At 36.6% G+C, this 15,377-nt stretch overlaps 1 protein-coding gene and 1 long non-coding RNA gene across 2 annotated transcripts in view; both read right to left on the bottom strand.

The window, feature by feature from the left end:
* lgr6 (leucine-rich repeat containing G protein-coupled receptor 6) overlaps nucleotides 1-5,066 on the bottom strand; it is a 91,889-nt gene extending 86,823 nt beyond the window's left edge. The window contains exon 1 of the mRNA XM_066703608.1: nucleotides 4,674-5,066. Coding sequence (XP_066559705.1) covers nucleotides 4,674-4,873 — 200 coding nt within the window. The 5' untranslated portion in view covers nucleotides 4,874-5,066. The remainder of the gene's footprint in view (nucleotides 1-4,673) is intronic.
* A 6,400-nt stretch (nucleotides 5,067-11,466) lies between these two features.
* LOC136750545 (uncharacterized) lies at nucleotides 11,467-15,069 on the bottom strand. The gene is made up of 3 exons (XR_010816890.1): nucleotides 14,963-15,069; nucleotides 12,872-13,095; nucleotides 11,467-12,504 (listed from the first exon to the last, which is right to left on the bottom strand). It is a non-coding gene; the product is annotated as an uncharacterized LOC136750545 (long non-coding RNA).
* Between the last annotated feature and the right edge of the window lie 308 nt (nucleotides 15,070-15,377).

Genomic DNA, 15,377 nt, shown 5'->3' with positions numbered 1-15,377 from the left:
TATAGATGATTAAACACCTAAAGAGAAATGGAAATATAATTATAATTTTAAGAAAGCAGCAGAAGAAAATAAAAACTTCAGGCGTTTTTTAGATTAAAAAAACTCAACCCATATACCAGGAAGTCTTTCAGATCCCTCCAAAGTTTGGTGGCTCTAGTACTGATCCCTAACCACAGTCCTTCTCTGAACCTGGAGACACCTAAGGCTGTTTTTGAGTGAAACGTGGATATTATTCTTTGCTTCAGTGAGTCTGAAGTGTCAAATGGGCTTTACTTGTTACATGAAATGGTCACTAAGTAATATTATGCAGGAGCTTAAACAATAGCATAAACTGGAGAATTCATAGAGATTGTCACTCAGTACTTTACAGAAACCATATTTGGCCAATTATCAATGTAAATACTAAACACTACCACATGAGCATGATAGGTCAAATTCACTTTTCTTTTGGACTTGAATTTTGAATTACCATCAGTAGTATGTGTTTGTGAATGCGTCTTACTTGCAGAGAGGGCAATCCTACACAGTTAAGGAGTTAGGGTTTTGGTTTTGGTTTTAGTTGTTTTCCATTCAATCTCCACCCTGTAAAAAAATCACCTGTGTTTGTACCATATCCCTGCCTCATCATGTGTCTGTTTTGAGAAACCCTGCCTATATTCAGGGCCCAATGTCATGGTAACACCCCATACTGTTACAATATTTTTTATATGATTCTAATAGCAGAGTTGCTTTTTTTCCACTCATAAGGAAACACTGTACAAAACAACAGTCTTTTCAAATTATCAGCTGCTCCAACTGCAGTAGGTCAAAAGGTATTCTTGTGACTGCAATTTCAAATTTAGAACCACTTATTTTTCTCTTCTCTTTTACCAACTCTGTAGGTTAAACTTAAGCCAACCGTGTAATGTCATGGTCACAGTTACTGGTTTCCTCTTCAAATAAATAATCTCCTCTGTACTTTAGTACAGTCAAACTCCCAGGTGAGAATTTAGCAGAGTTTATCATGTTGTGATGAACACAATAACAATGGCTGAAGTAATTACCTCAGTCATAACAATGGCTGAGGTAATTACCTGGCATCCCAACAGACTAGCTCTAATTCAGTCCCCAAGGAATAGGCATTGGCCAAGCCTTGACCAAAACAAAAAAGAAATATCTGACATCACCAGTCATTCCTGGGTTTTACAGTAATAAATCTAACTGAACAGCTCCACCTAACAGTTCAGCTCAACAAGTGTTGGACAGGAATACAGTTCCTGACACTTCCAAGCCTTGGGACTAAGTTAAACTATTCATTTATTCGGTATTCAAGAGCAGAAACTTTTTTGCTTTAAGTAGAAGAAAAGAAAGTGTACTTTATTGCTGTGAATAAAATCAAACTGATTTGATCTTGGCAGGAAAGTATGCATCACCAAAAAAAAGAAAACTCACAAAAGCTTATCATTCTCATTGTTATTTTATTGACTATAAACTTTTAAGGTAATTTTAAAATTAAATACAAGCAAATAACAATCAAGCCACAACATATGACAAAAATACCTATTTACTTTTTACATATTATCAGCCACATAATTTTGCATAAGTAGGTCTCCTTTGATCCTTAAAGAAAGAAAATCCTCTAAATTTCCAACAAAAAGTCTTTCTTTTTCACCTTTCACACTCAAATCATTTGCAGCAAGACTTCCATAATAGCAAGCTGTTCAGTAAACACTGACTCACTGGCTACATTATAGTAAACTTATATTTATCCATGTTTTTATATTTCTGCAAGATCTGTCACCACTTCTGTAATTTGCTTCACTGGCTTATGTTGCAACTTGCTGATTCTTTGCCTCAGGTTTTCTAGGATAAAATATGGTACTATGATGTAATGAGCAAAGCCATTTATGTATATATGTATTTATGCATTTTACATGGCCACTCTATACACACATGGTGTATACTAATGTGCATAAGGCACTTTTTATTGCAGCTGTATTTCAGTGAGATATGACATTTTGGACTCCTTTTCTAGTTTAGAAAAGTAACAATCATTAGATTTCCCCCCCCCCACACACACCATTGATTCAATACTGCCAGACCACTGATTTGTTAAAGGGGGGGATAAACAATGAATGATTGTTTGGAAACATGAAACACCTTACACACAGTTCCAGAGGGTCGACTGAATAAGAGTCCCTGAAGAGTCAAGCATTGCATGAAATGAATGTACATTCTCAGAGTCCATTCCGTGGTGTAGTTTAAAAATATTATAGTTCCCAAAAGCCATATTTTACCAATGCAGAAGCAGACCAAATCCTGATCTATTTGAAGTGGAATATAACCTGCATTAACCACACCTGTGTACTCCTTTCTCTATTTTTACTTTAACTTGTTGCATTGTCCCATCTGTCTTATTTGTTCACTGACAGCTTTCATAAAGGATCCCAGGGAATCAAGTTCAACAATGTGGATGGGTAGGCTATTCCAGTCTTCCATGATCCTTTGTGTATCGAATATGATCCATCTTAAATCAATAACTGTTGTAATGAATCTCATTAATAAGGCAGTACAGACAGTTCACGTGAAATCATATGCCCAGGTCACACATTACAGACCACCTCTCTTCAACTGAAGGGCCATTTTACAGCTTTCAGGTGATCTGTTCTGCCATGTCATTTCATAGCTACCTTTTGGCCAAACACCAGCTTCCCCTTATCAACGTGCAATGCAGTGTATCATGGTAAAACCACAGTAAAGTATATGACAGTGAAGTGAAATCATTGTAAAGCATAGAGGTGTATTGTAAATCATAATACAAAGCTTGGAAAACCATGGGAAACCAAAGTAAATTCTTTATGTAACAAAGTCATAATGAGTCTGACAGTCAGCAGAAATGCACAGTATCAAGAAATGATCAAATTTTAGCAGTGTAAAAAGTACAGATGCATCATATCTTCCAGTTTCTGCAGTATTGACCGGTATACAATTCCACAAACAATGTTGGGGGAATTGTATGTAGGTTACAGTTATACATTTCAGAACTAGAAGCTTGCTAAGAACCATTTTGGATTCATTTTTAATATTACTATTTAAACATTTATGTTTTTCTAGGAGTTTATTTTCCCATAATTTTCTGACCATAAAGATATTAATGGGTTTGAACCTATATTGCAAATCATTTTTTTCTCCTGGTTCAGAATTCTGAAACATTTATATCACTGCAAGACTTGCATTTAATCGGAAAATATTTCAACCTTCAGTCCAGATTTTTGTCCCTGACAAAAACGACTGTCTGGAGTATTTTTTGCATGAAATATTTGGTTCTGACACACGTTTCAATCTATTTTTTATATGAGATTGTGTAGCAGTAATGCACACAAAACCATGTATCACAATAAATCTTATTAACTATAAGATTATCTTCATAGTGAAAGACTGAAAACTGTAGATGCACGTGATTGACACTAATGCATCGGGGACATCTACTAGAGACACAATTGTTCAAAGAAATAGCCATTTTGGTTAAATAATTTCTTACCTATGTAGAATTCCAAGATCTTAAGGCCAGCAATGTGAAGTATGCAATGTTAACAACTGTCTTTCCATAACCTGACTTGCTAATTGTAATGTTTCCAACTAATTATCCTCTCATTCACATAATTGTAGGTTAAGCACAGGTGCTGTAGCAAATAATAGACACTCGGAACAACACTGTAATCTAGTGGTTTATGTAAATGCACGTTGCATTCATTAAAAAATAAAGTGCAGTGTGTTTGGCATTTATTAGATTTAAGTTCTGCTTCTTTATCTTCTTTTCATTACTATTATTTTTATTAATTGCTAATGCTGATAATACCTTTTATATCAATGCTGTGATTTAGCATCATGAATTAGCATCCTTTATTTTAATTTCCTTTATTTTAATGTCTTTAAAGTCAGAGTATGAAAAATGAAGGCTATCCCTTTCCACTGGTCATTTAATTATAACGAAGGTGCAATCTCTCCTTTACAAATACCACATTCATACTACTATGTAATTAGTAATTGGCATGCACTAAATGGCTTGGATTGCTTTTAATAATAGTGTATTAAAGAAAACAGTCAGTTGTATATTCAGTTAAGATCCTAATTTGCCGAACTGTCTATTTCTGCCTGCATTTTGTGTTTTTTTAACTTGCAGTCCTAACCAAAATCTGGGTATAGTTCACGTGTAGCACTTGCTACTTACTGAAACACAATGATATATATGCACAAACTCCTTTGCTATGGGAATCCCAATACTATCCCTTATAAACATCAAAGTTGTAGCTTTCAAAGACTTCCCAATATCTCTGCAGAGGCTCATAAAAGTGACTCTTCAAAGCTGTCTTATTTTGAAGTCATAAATCAGACTCTCTTGGAATACTTATTGTAAAACCTTTTGTTTCATTTTAATTTTCATTTTAAGATATATTTAAAAAAACATGTAATTCCTATAGCACTTCAATTACTGCATACACGTACAGGTTACTCTGATATATACTCTAATAAATATATTACATAGACACATTATTATCTATAAGACTTTTCCAGCAAAAACTCTCCATTGGTCTTTGTGAAATTGGAGCAGATCCACTTAGTGACCCTAGAGATTGAAATGATGAGTTGCCTCAGAGCAGAGCAACATGTGGAAGAAATGTCAATGTACTCACAGATAGGATGTTAGTGGACTGAGGCTGCTGGGCACCGCAGAAAGTCCAAGCTCTGAGCAATCCACTAGTACCAGGATGCCATCTGCCTCACATTGGCACAGAGGTGGGCACAAATTGGGCACAGTAGGGACATTCTCTTGAAGTCCAAAGCCTGTTGAGACCCTGCTGGCAATCTGAAGAAGTAGGATTACAAGTAACATGTTGCTTTCCCCCTTGTCGCTGAGATGTACTACTGTGTGAGTGAGTCTCTCCCTCTCCTTCTCTCCTTCTCTCTCTCTCTCTCTCACTCTCTCTCTCTGTATCTTTCTATCAGTTGGGAGATCCCATGAGTCAGTCAGTCAGTCAATCTGTCAGAGTTTCAGAGTTCCTCCTTGTGCCTGCCTCCTCTCACTCCCCTCCCTCTCACTCTCTGTTGGCCTTTTTCTTTTTCTCCCCCCCTCCACCCCAACCCCTCACTTTGTAGACATTTACCTATTGTAAGGGAAAGCCTCTGTATTGGCAGAGATTGGCTGTTCATTGGAGCAGCCAGTGTAGGGATGGGCTTATGAATGGGAGGAGTCACCCCCTTCAGGGACAAGAAATTATCATTCAAGGGAAAAAAGGGGGGAGAGAGACTATGTAGGACCCAAAAGAGTTACACACATGTGCGTTACTGTGCTGGTGTGATAGGGCAGTGAGGTGCCCAAATTAGTGCTCACCAAGAATGTGATTGTCACGGTAGTCTCAAAACACTGTGCCAAAAGTATCCTGTTACAGACAGTGTGACAAAAGGATTTTTCTAAAGGTGAATCATAAATTCTAGCTACAAGTTGGATGCATTTGTTCACTTAAAAGTGGGCTTTCTTTCATTATTTTCTTTTTTCTATTTTGCTTGTCATTGGTACATCTTTCATGTATATGCAGAGGATGTGCATTAAAAAAAATAAAGCTAATTAAGCCAAAACAATAAATACAAATTTAATTAAACAACCCCGCATACAAGACCCCCTGCCTCTCCCATTGCAAACGGGCTGACAAATTTAATCTGCCCGATCTATCTCAAGACCTCATTATTTACAGTCTATTTGCTTTTTCAGGTTCTGATTATGTTTCTTTTATTAAATGCATGTGGTAATTATCTAGGACTGCCCCCCCCACCCAACACCAAGCTTTGGGGGTGCCTTGTTAAATAACTCTGACCTCCAAGTAAAATAAATAAATAACACCTTGACTTATGCAAAGCTCTCTCTTGCTTTCACTAACGCATAACCACAAAAAATCAATGGTTTTGCCCACCAATTTGTGCTGTAGGCGCTGGCGGGTGTGCTGCATAGTGGAAGTAGGCTTAATGACTAAGGTTAAATGTCATACTTAGAACTTGACCTACTAATTGATTGTGTGTTACTTTGACCATTTCCCATCAGACCTGTGTCAGAGCATATGTTAGATAATATTGTGTGGCGATATTTTGAGTTTCATTTATGAGTTCATGCAAAAGCAGTAAATACTTAATATTCCTATCCCCAGCAATAATAAAATCCAACATTAATGGATATAATGATATGAAGAAGATAATGATGATGAAATACATTAATAACTACCACTAGTAATAATAATAATAATAACAAATTGGATATGAGTCAGATGCTTTTTCCAGGTTGGGGTATGGGAGAAAAACATAACAAATATTTTTCTAGTGAATACTCATGTAACCATACATTTATTTATATATATATATATATATATATATATATAAATCAGCAACAGCAGTCTATATTGATCCACTGCTGGATGAAGGCCTCCCCAAGATGTTTCCACTTGCAACGATCTTCGATCACTTGCTAAAGCCTCCCTTTTCCATGTTATATATTTTATATTTAAAACAAATTGCAGAGAAGAGACCCATATCCTTGGTCTCGCCCTTCTTTCTTTCCCAAGCAAGCAACTTGAAGAACTCACAGAACATCTTTACCCATCTGCAGAGATCGGCTTTTGGGAAAAAAGCTTTCCCAACTGGTTGTCCCAGTTCTGGGACAATCAGCACCACAATGTGATAAACTAATACCAGTCCAATGACAATGCCTAGGTACAGCTTAAGGAGGCTGTGACCACATTAGTTTTTGCTGTAGTGCAAGTCCATCACCCAAGGACTGCATTTCTAGCTGCTTTCTGAAGGTGTCCATTGTTAAGAGTCGAATAAAGACCTTCCTATTGAGACAACCAATTTGCTGTCTATAGATTTAAAATATCTCAGTAGCTGTAAGTGCTTCCTAATCTTCTACTGTATCCATGCACATCTTAATAAACCAGGCAATCTGTCACATTGAGGTTACAAAGGAGATGAGTCTGATATAGAAATGAAATGATTCGTTTCAGCAGAATTGGTGTCTATCAACCTTAACAATATATTATCTATATACAAGTGAAATTAATAACTTTATTAAACTAAACAAATTACATTGTTTCTCATGAAGGGTGTGAATACTTCAATCCCGCTGTGTATCTATATTAACTATTACTATTTCAGTGTAAGGTATAGCACAGTATATATGCATGCCACAATTTGTGATATTTTCCTTGTTATTTATGCATTGAGTATTTTATTACTTCGACAACAGGCAGATGACAAGTACAGTATTAGGGAGCACCTGCTGTCTTCTATATTTGACACTGTCCTAACGTACACTATAAACAACAAAGAAAATAAATGTGTTAATTCCTGCTGAAGAATGTCTCATTGATTAATTACAATTCCTTCAGATTAGAATATTCCCTATAGAGTCTTATTGGAAATCCTACGCAAGAAAAAAAAAAAAAAACATATATGAAAACTACATAGGCAACCAAATACTTTTGTTTTAATGCCAATCAGACATTTACATTTGTTAATATTATTTCAGTTCGACTGTGCTGGACTTAGTAATGTACTATAATTGAATGCTTTTGAGAAAATGTGTAGTAGATAGCTTTCTTCTATTATTTTTATTGAAAGTGGTTCAGTTCCCATCACAATCCCATTAGTGCAAACACTATGAACGCGAATTGGCAACGAATACCTATATTCCAGCTCCAGAAAGTACTCCTACACAACACCTGCAGATGGCACATCTCATGTACTCATCTCGTTTAAATACTTTTTTAATTGTCTCTCCCTGGGAGCCCCTTAAAACTAAGTCCAAAATGAGATGCATGTCTGGTCTCCTCTTATTTAAAAAAAAAAAAAAAAAAGAAAGAAAGAAAAAAAGAAAAACACACAAAAAAGAAGGAGAAATGAATGAAGCGTGATGTTGGTGCCAGAAGAACTTTGGCTCGGGAGCTAAAGGAGCCGCCACAGCTTAAGTTGAGGGTATGAGGGGAACTGGAAGGCTTTGCTGCAGAACAAAGGTGGATTTCTGTGCTGTTACCAAACACAGCTTGAAAAACACATTCACAAACCAGAGCACCTGTTTATTTTTTATTTTTTTCTCCCCCAACAATTGGCAAAGTGCTGGGTTTCCAATTCCTCTTGCAACTACAGGGCTCCATTGAAAAGGTTCCCCTGTAACTCTGATCAAAGGACGCACTTCCTTCCCGTGTTACCCCCTTCAAAACAAGCAACAGAGATCCCTTAAGAAACAATGGACTTCACCAGTACCTGAAACTCACCTGAGCTCTAATTTACTAAAGGCTATTTGAGCTGCTTCGAGAAGGAGCTCCATTGAACTGAGCTGGGCACAAGAAAACAATTAAAGGTATTGTTACTTCTCATCACCGAAGCTAGTAAAGCGTAAGTAACTGTCGGGAGAAACTCTTTTAGGTGTAGGGAAATCGTCAGCAATATTTTCAAGGATCTAGTTGTGGCAGTACCCTACATACAATCATGTACAGGTTCATTAAACCCACACCCAGGATCTCCCCCTTTCCTCTTTTTGCATCAGAATCATGCGTTTCTGATAATTATTCAGAGGAGTCCAAATCAAAATGAGAAAGCAGAATCAAAATGTCACACACCAATACAAAGTGTACAGTGTACTTTATTAAGTGCCTGAAGTAGAAATACACAGGTTTGTTTTTTTAACATTTAACATTTCAAATTATGCAATCAAATTGCAGAGAACTTTATTTGTTTTGGGGTGGTGTCTGAATGAAATATACATTCCATCGATTACCTATTTGTTTTGACATTTTTACTGATGTACTGTATTTTTAACATTTTTTAGATGTTTTTTAACATGTGTGGATGGGTCTTATTTGAGCCCAATATTACTGGAATCAGCATTGTAGGCTGATAGCGTCAATGATTTCATCCAGTTAGAGAAAAGATCCCCTTTTCACATTCCCAACTTGAAACAAATCATCGGTGGCATATTATTTTAGGTGCCCATTCAGCATTCCAATTCACACTTGATTTAAAACAATTCAATAAAAATAAATGATTGTCAATGGATCTCATTTTTTCATGATCGGTTGACATGAACTCTATGAACGAGTCTAAATCCGCCCCTGAAAAGGTAGTGGTAGATGTCAGTGAATGCTCTGTTGTGCTCTGTGATTTGTTTCTGTTTTTCCTTTTCTTTTATGTCTAGGGGTGAACTCCCTTGCTGAACCTTCTTTGCCAGCTGTACGCATTTCAGCACAAAATAAGTCTTCCTCTCAGACAGATCTCCTGGATTTTTTAGATTTTTTGTTGTAGTCACGGCCCGTGTAACACCATTTAGCCGATTGTGATTGCATCTAGCATGCAAGCATTTGATTACAGTTCAGGTGGAATGTTAACACTGGCTGATAATATTTTACTGTCTCCATTTATGCTTAGCCGACCAGAACCTTCTGATAAATGCAAGACAGAAGAGATGTTGCCAGACTTTTATCAGCACAGACAGCTACGGTGAAAGATTTTACTATAGAAAGGCTGATGTCAAAGAGAAACATTTTCTATTTTGATTCTTTTGAGTTCAGAAAGTTACACCTGACCATTTAGATAATTAGAAATATGCTCTTTCTTCAGTTTCTTTCTTTCTTTGGTAAATATGTTCTCTCCAGGTGCAAAACTGAGGATTTAGCCGATGTAAAACTATATTTACCACAATAAACAAATGGGTTGAATAATCTGTTCTCATTGTAGACTAGCAGAAATAATCTTTAAATAAAAAACTGAATTACAAAGACTGATTTTAAGGTTTATGTTTTATGTTTAAATTGGCCAAAATTTGTAAAATATTTATATATTTTATAAACTAATATTATACAAATATTTTAGAAGGCATGATAATTGCTTACTTTTGTAGAGCTACTGCTAATACTTCTACAAAAAATAAATACATCAATTGCCAATAATTAGTGGTGATTAATGGTTTGCTGTACTTTTATGCCGTCTTGTGGAGAACTTTGGAATCTGCTGTGGATTGAACCACTTAAAGTTTCCAAAGTTAGTCTGTACAAATGTGTGTTTGTTTGCACAATTTACTGACTGAATAAAGATTCAGAACATGATTCAGTTACTTGGCTAAATAATTGTTATCCCTGTCTTAACTGCCAATTTTGATGTTTAAACAAAATTGTAGAAAAACAAACAAAACTGAAAACCAATGGAAAATCCTAAATTAGAAAATAATGTATCTGGATTTAGGTTTAGATTTAGTAAGGGATACAGGCCACGTTGGGATAGATTTTGCAGATACATTCAGTTTGTTTATATACTGACTATTTTGTGCACTAGAAATTAGTTCAGGGGTCAAATTAGGGTTACAGTTTGGTTTGAGGTAGATGTCCTTTGAGTTAACTAAGACGGGTGTTGCCAATTGGGCGTAGCTTCAGTTTCTGGATTTATGGTAGAACAAAGGTGCAGAACATCAAGTCCTTCTGTCTGACACAGTGCAGCACAGTTCGGAGTAAAGGGTTCAACCATGTCTTTTGTTAGACTTATTATCAAATGCTGATTTTACTTGATAATTTTGATGTTTTTGTTAATGAACAAACAAACTCTGCTATTACTACTACTACTACCAATAATAATAATACATTTAAAATGCATTTCTAAATATTAAAGGTTTCCAGATTACCTGTGTCAGACACAAGTGTTTTATTTATACCTCTTTTTTCATTTTTCATTAAATTTTTCATTACAAATTGCACACTGACTTGTACATTGCAGCACCATTAGCCAGTTTGTGCTTTGTTCTGAAAATCCGTTGAATGTACAATAAATATTTTCTATCTTGATAGGTTTGTGCAAGTGTGAAATTACACATAAGAAAAAAAAATGCTTTTTTTTAATAGAGATCCATCACAATTAATGTTTTTAAAATATTTTGTGTTTAGTTCCTAAAGATCTCCCCCAAGATTCAGGCGGTCCACAAACATATATTTTTAACAACCTTATTAAATGCATAGTAAACTGCTGTTTAGTAGCTTGTATTTTGACCATTATCCAAATATTTTCAGGTGCATATATACAGTGCATATTAAGTAGGTCCAGTAAAACAATTTCTGCAAAAAAGGAAGTCCATAGGGTTTGTTTGTTTTTATTGATTCTACAAAAACTGTGGTAAGCAAAGTGTTTGGGGGTATGTGGTTTTCAGAAGAGGAGTATAGTTATGGCCCATAAAGGTTATTAATCCTCCTTTGTTTCAAATACACAAGATAATTTAAAGAAAAACTTGTTTCGCAATGGAAACGAAAACAAGAATGGAAAATTCTCTCAGGCCCCAAGCAAAAATGCTTGCCTGATATGAAATGAATCTTGACCATTTCAAATGGGAACAGAAAAACAACCAGTTTTTGTTTATTTGTTTGTTTACCATGGCTGGCCTGCTTTCTTTAAAAACACACACATAAAAACAGGGTCACAGCAAAGTTAAACAAATGCTAATCTATGTATTTGTTGTATTTCACCACACATGGGCACCAGTTTATTTAAACAAAACAAACAAAAACGACTTTCTTTACACAAAGAGTATAGCAGAAAAATGTGATTCTTGACAAGCTATTGTTAATTTCCTCTGTTTGGTGTAAAGAATCTAATAAACAGAAACATAGACAGGGTCCAACGTTAATTTTTTTCTCACTTGCCCTATTGGTCCAGTTGGTCTGAAATCTACTGGCCCGGACTGAATTTTTACTGGCCCGAACTGAATTAAAAAAACAATACAATTGTGTGTTTCTTTACATAAAAGCATGGTTTATTGTTGTGTGTTTGTGTGTGTGTGTGTGCGTGTGTGTGTTTGTCTGGAACCAACAACAAAATACTATAATAGAACAGAAAACATGTATAAACAAATAGAACACATTGAACATGGCAATCTCTACCCTTCTCTCTTGCTCAAAGTTGCCGGGACCTCTCTCCTGCGTTGAGTCAATGTTCCACGACCCTCTGTGCATTAAACTCTTTGACTGGAGGCCCCTGTATGCTCACAAACAGCATTGTTTTGAGCATGTCTACTGTGAGGTTGCTGCTCCAATCTGTCTTAATTCACTTAATTGCACTGAAGCCTCTCTCCACAGTGGCAGTGGACATGGGCAGAATCAGGATGACCTTGATGTCCATCAAGAGGTTCTTAAATCTTGTCTTCCTCTCTTAAAGAAGCTCCCCCACGACCTGGACTGCTGGGACTGTGGCAGCTCCTTAATCAGGACCTTAGCATTAGGCCACTCTTTGTGCCGGACTGCATTGATGTCGCAGCCCATGCGGCCCAGGACCTCTTTAAAGTGGTTGGTCACTGCTTTGAGGTGGTCCATTCCATAGGCTGCAAGATCTCCTTCTTCTGTAGGCCACTCCCTGGGGTCCAAATAGCTTGGCAGCAGCCTGCAAAACTTTGTCTGTATCCACAGTTCTGAACCAGGTCCTCAAGGCCTCCATCACTCCCTCCAGCAGCTGGAACGTAACAGTAGAATTGAATAAGCTTAAGTCTTTTCATTAATGACAGGTGTTTATATATAGCCTACCTGTTTCATGCTTTCATGGTCATTTATGACATCCATGGCTGCCAGCTCCAGCCCATGACCCAGGGACTGGATATTGATTAAGTGAGGAATCTCCTCTCGCAGGAGTGTGGAAACCCCACAACGATGCCCAACCATTACAGCTGCTACATCTGAGCCAAACAGTTTTATCCATCCAGTTCTGGATGCCAGAATGATGTAAAGCTTAAAATCAAACAAAAATAGACAATTTGTATACAAAATACGAAATTGTTTAGTAACTTAACAAAAGCTTAATTGACAGGTTGTTAAAATCTCACCATCTTTGATGGCCTGAAGGTGACCAACTGCTGTGCAGTGTAGCTCCTCCACTGCCACAAAGGTGTTTACTGGCTCACCGTCCTGCGGTTACCTGACGTACACCCCCTCTAGGTCCCGAACACTGATATCGGTTGATGCGTCAGCAAGGATGCTGATGCAATCGGCATCTTGGATAGCCTTCAGGCACAGCTCCCAGAGGTCCTCATAAATGACCTGGGCAAACCTTAAAAATGTACAGAAGTATTGTATGTAAATATTGATTTATACCACAGTTTTGCATGTGATGTGAGACATGAGAGCTGTTACAAGCAATTGTTGTTTACATAAATATGATGCAACATACATCATTACTTTTTAATAAATAGTTATCAAAATATTAATATCAATGTCATTGTCATCTTTTCATGAAGATACTTGCATTTGATGTGACATAAAAGCTTGCTAAAATAATTGAGTTAATACATTGATGGTTACATAAATATGGCGCAATACACATTCAATCCAACAGGTGGTAGTTACACTAGTTGGTTTGCGGGTTTCTTTTGTGTGTCACTGCTAGTCAGCGCTTAGGCAAGCATAGTTAACATTGCACTTACAGTCGACAAGCCATGTGTGTATAGTACTTGGTGCCCAGGTCCACGCCATTCCTTTCTTGAATCTCAATGACATGGACGTAGTCTTTGAATGGTTTCTCCCTCTTCACAACATGGTAGTCAGTCGCAATTAGTTTTTCAATTTGGCTACTTACTTAGCATGGCTGTCAAGAGCATGTTTTCGGTAGTTGTACGTTCCCTTGAAAAACGACCCTGCATTATCGGCTTCGTCGGGAACGCACAACATGTGTACAGTGGCAGTACATGTGTCCCTTGCCACTATCATTTTTAACCCACGGAAACTGTTCGCTTTGCCTCGTACAATGCCATGTTTGGGTCCTGCTCTAGAACGCATTATTAACTATTTTTGGTCAAAACAGATGAGCCGTCGAATATTATTGGTCAAGAAAAGGACACCGCTATTGTCACACATGAAGGGGGGAAAAGGAGGGGGTACAGACATATTTTAATGCAAGAAAAAGCGAAAATTGAAGCGAGAAGAGTGACAAAGATGACAAGCAAACATTTTAATATGACACTATGAATTTAAATGGGGAAATTGAGCACTGGCCCGTACGGCCTGTTTGATGGCCTGACGTTAGGTTTTACTGAACCTTGCTAGAAATCTGTGTTACAATATGCATAGCCTGAAACACTTTTGATCTGTATTACATGTAATAATGGAAATTACCAGGTTGTGTGTTCTTTGAAAGAGTGTTTCAAGGCAGAACAACTGTGAAGTATTCTTTATCAAGGCTTTAAACAAATGCTATGTGTCTACATGAAAAAATGCTATCTTTCCGAGTTAAGTTTTTTCTACAGTCTACAGGCGCCGAGGAGCTATATATAGATAATATTGGGAAATGATTGCAGATCTCTAATATCCATCTCTTAATAATTGAATTCCCTTGATTGATATAGTTCATCCCTTAATCATGTAATTCCCTAATTTGAACTTGCTCCAATAATAATTAAGCAACTAGCAACAAAACAAACAAGATGCAGTAACAGGCTGTATAACGATCAGTTATACTGTATGTAGTATGGTACCTTACATTATAATACAGTTTATATAACAGAACAATACAAAACTACACAATAATATGGGTACATTTTGGTTGTCCTCTGCAACACTTTTTATTGTCTCCTAGGACACTTTTTTTATAACCATATGACATTTTTGGTATGCATTTTGTTTTAGTCGTATATTATATTTCTTTAGTCTTGTAAGACATTTTATAGTCCAGTAAGACATTCTTTGCTCCCATATAGCATTTTTTGGTCATGTAACACATCTTATGTTCTTGTATGACACTGTTGACTGTTCTGTATCACACTGAGTCTGTCATTTCCTTATTGAGCTCGTATTTGCAAAGGATTATTATTTTAAAACAGCTTAATTCCTCTGGGGGATATTTCCAGTGTATGATCAGTAATTATGATTCGTTAATAATACAACTACTAATCATATTTTTGTTGTTCTTGGTATGTTCTTACCCTTCCTTCCTCGTTTCTGGTTCTTTTGAATTTGTTCCATAAAACAAGTCTGGTAAACCTTCCAACAACTTGCAATGTACCAGCGCATGCCACACTCACTCCACAATATGCCTACAGGCACTGGCTAAAGCATGAATTATCACTAACAATGATCAATTCACTCCACTAGCAACCACAACACAAACTGACATTCCCACTGTAATATGATTCTGTGCTTGGAGAGTGTAATAGCTCCCCAAACGTCAGTTGGAAAGAGTCCACTGCTTTCATTTTCTGTAGGACGCTTCGTATTCCTTAGAATTGAAAAAAACCCTATAGTTTCTTAAATTTGCATTTGAATGCATGACTACAGGTTGGAAAGTTTAGACTGATTTCTTAGATATAATTAGATATAAGTCCTTGTAATCCTTCGTCT

This window comes from Amia ocellicauda, chromosome 5 (assembly GCF_036373705.1).
Source record: "Amia ocellicauda isolate fAmiCal2 chromosome 5, fAmiCal2.hap1, whole genome shotgun sequence".
NCBI classification, from domain to species: domain Eukaryota; kingdom Metazoa; phylum Chordata; class Actinopteri; order Amiiformes; family Amiidae; genus Amia; species Amia ocellicauda.
This window is presented reverse-complemented; position numbering and strand designations above follow the sequence as displayed.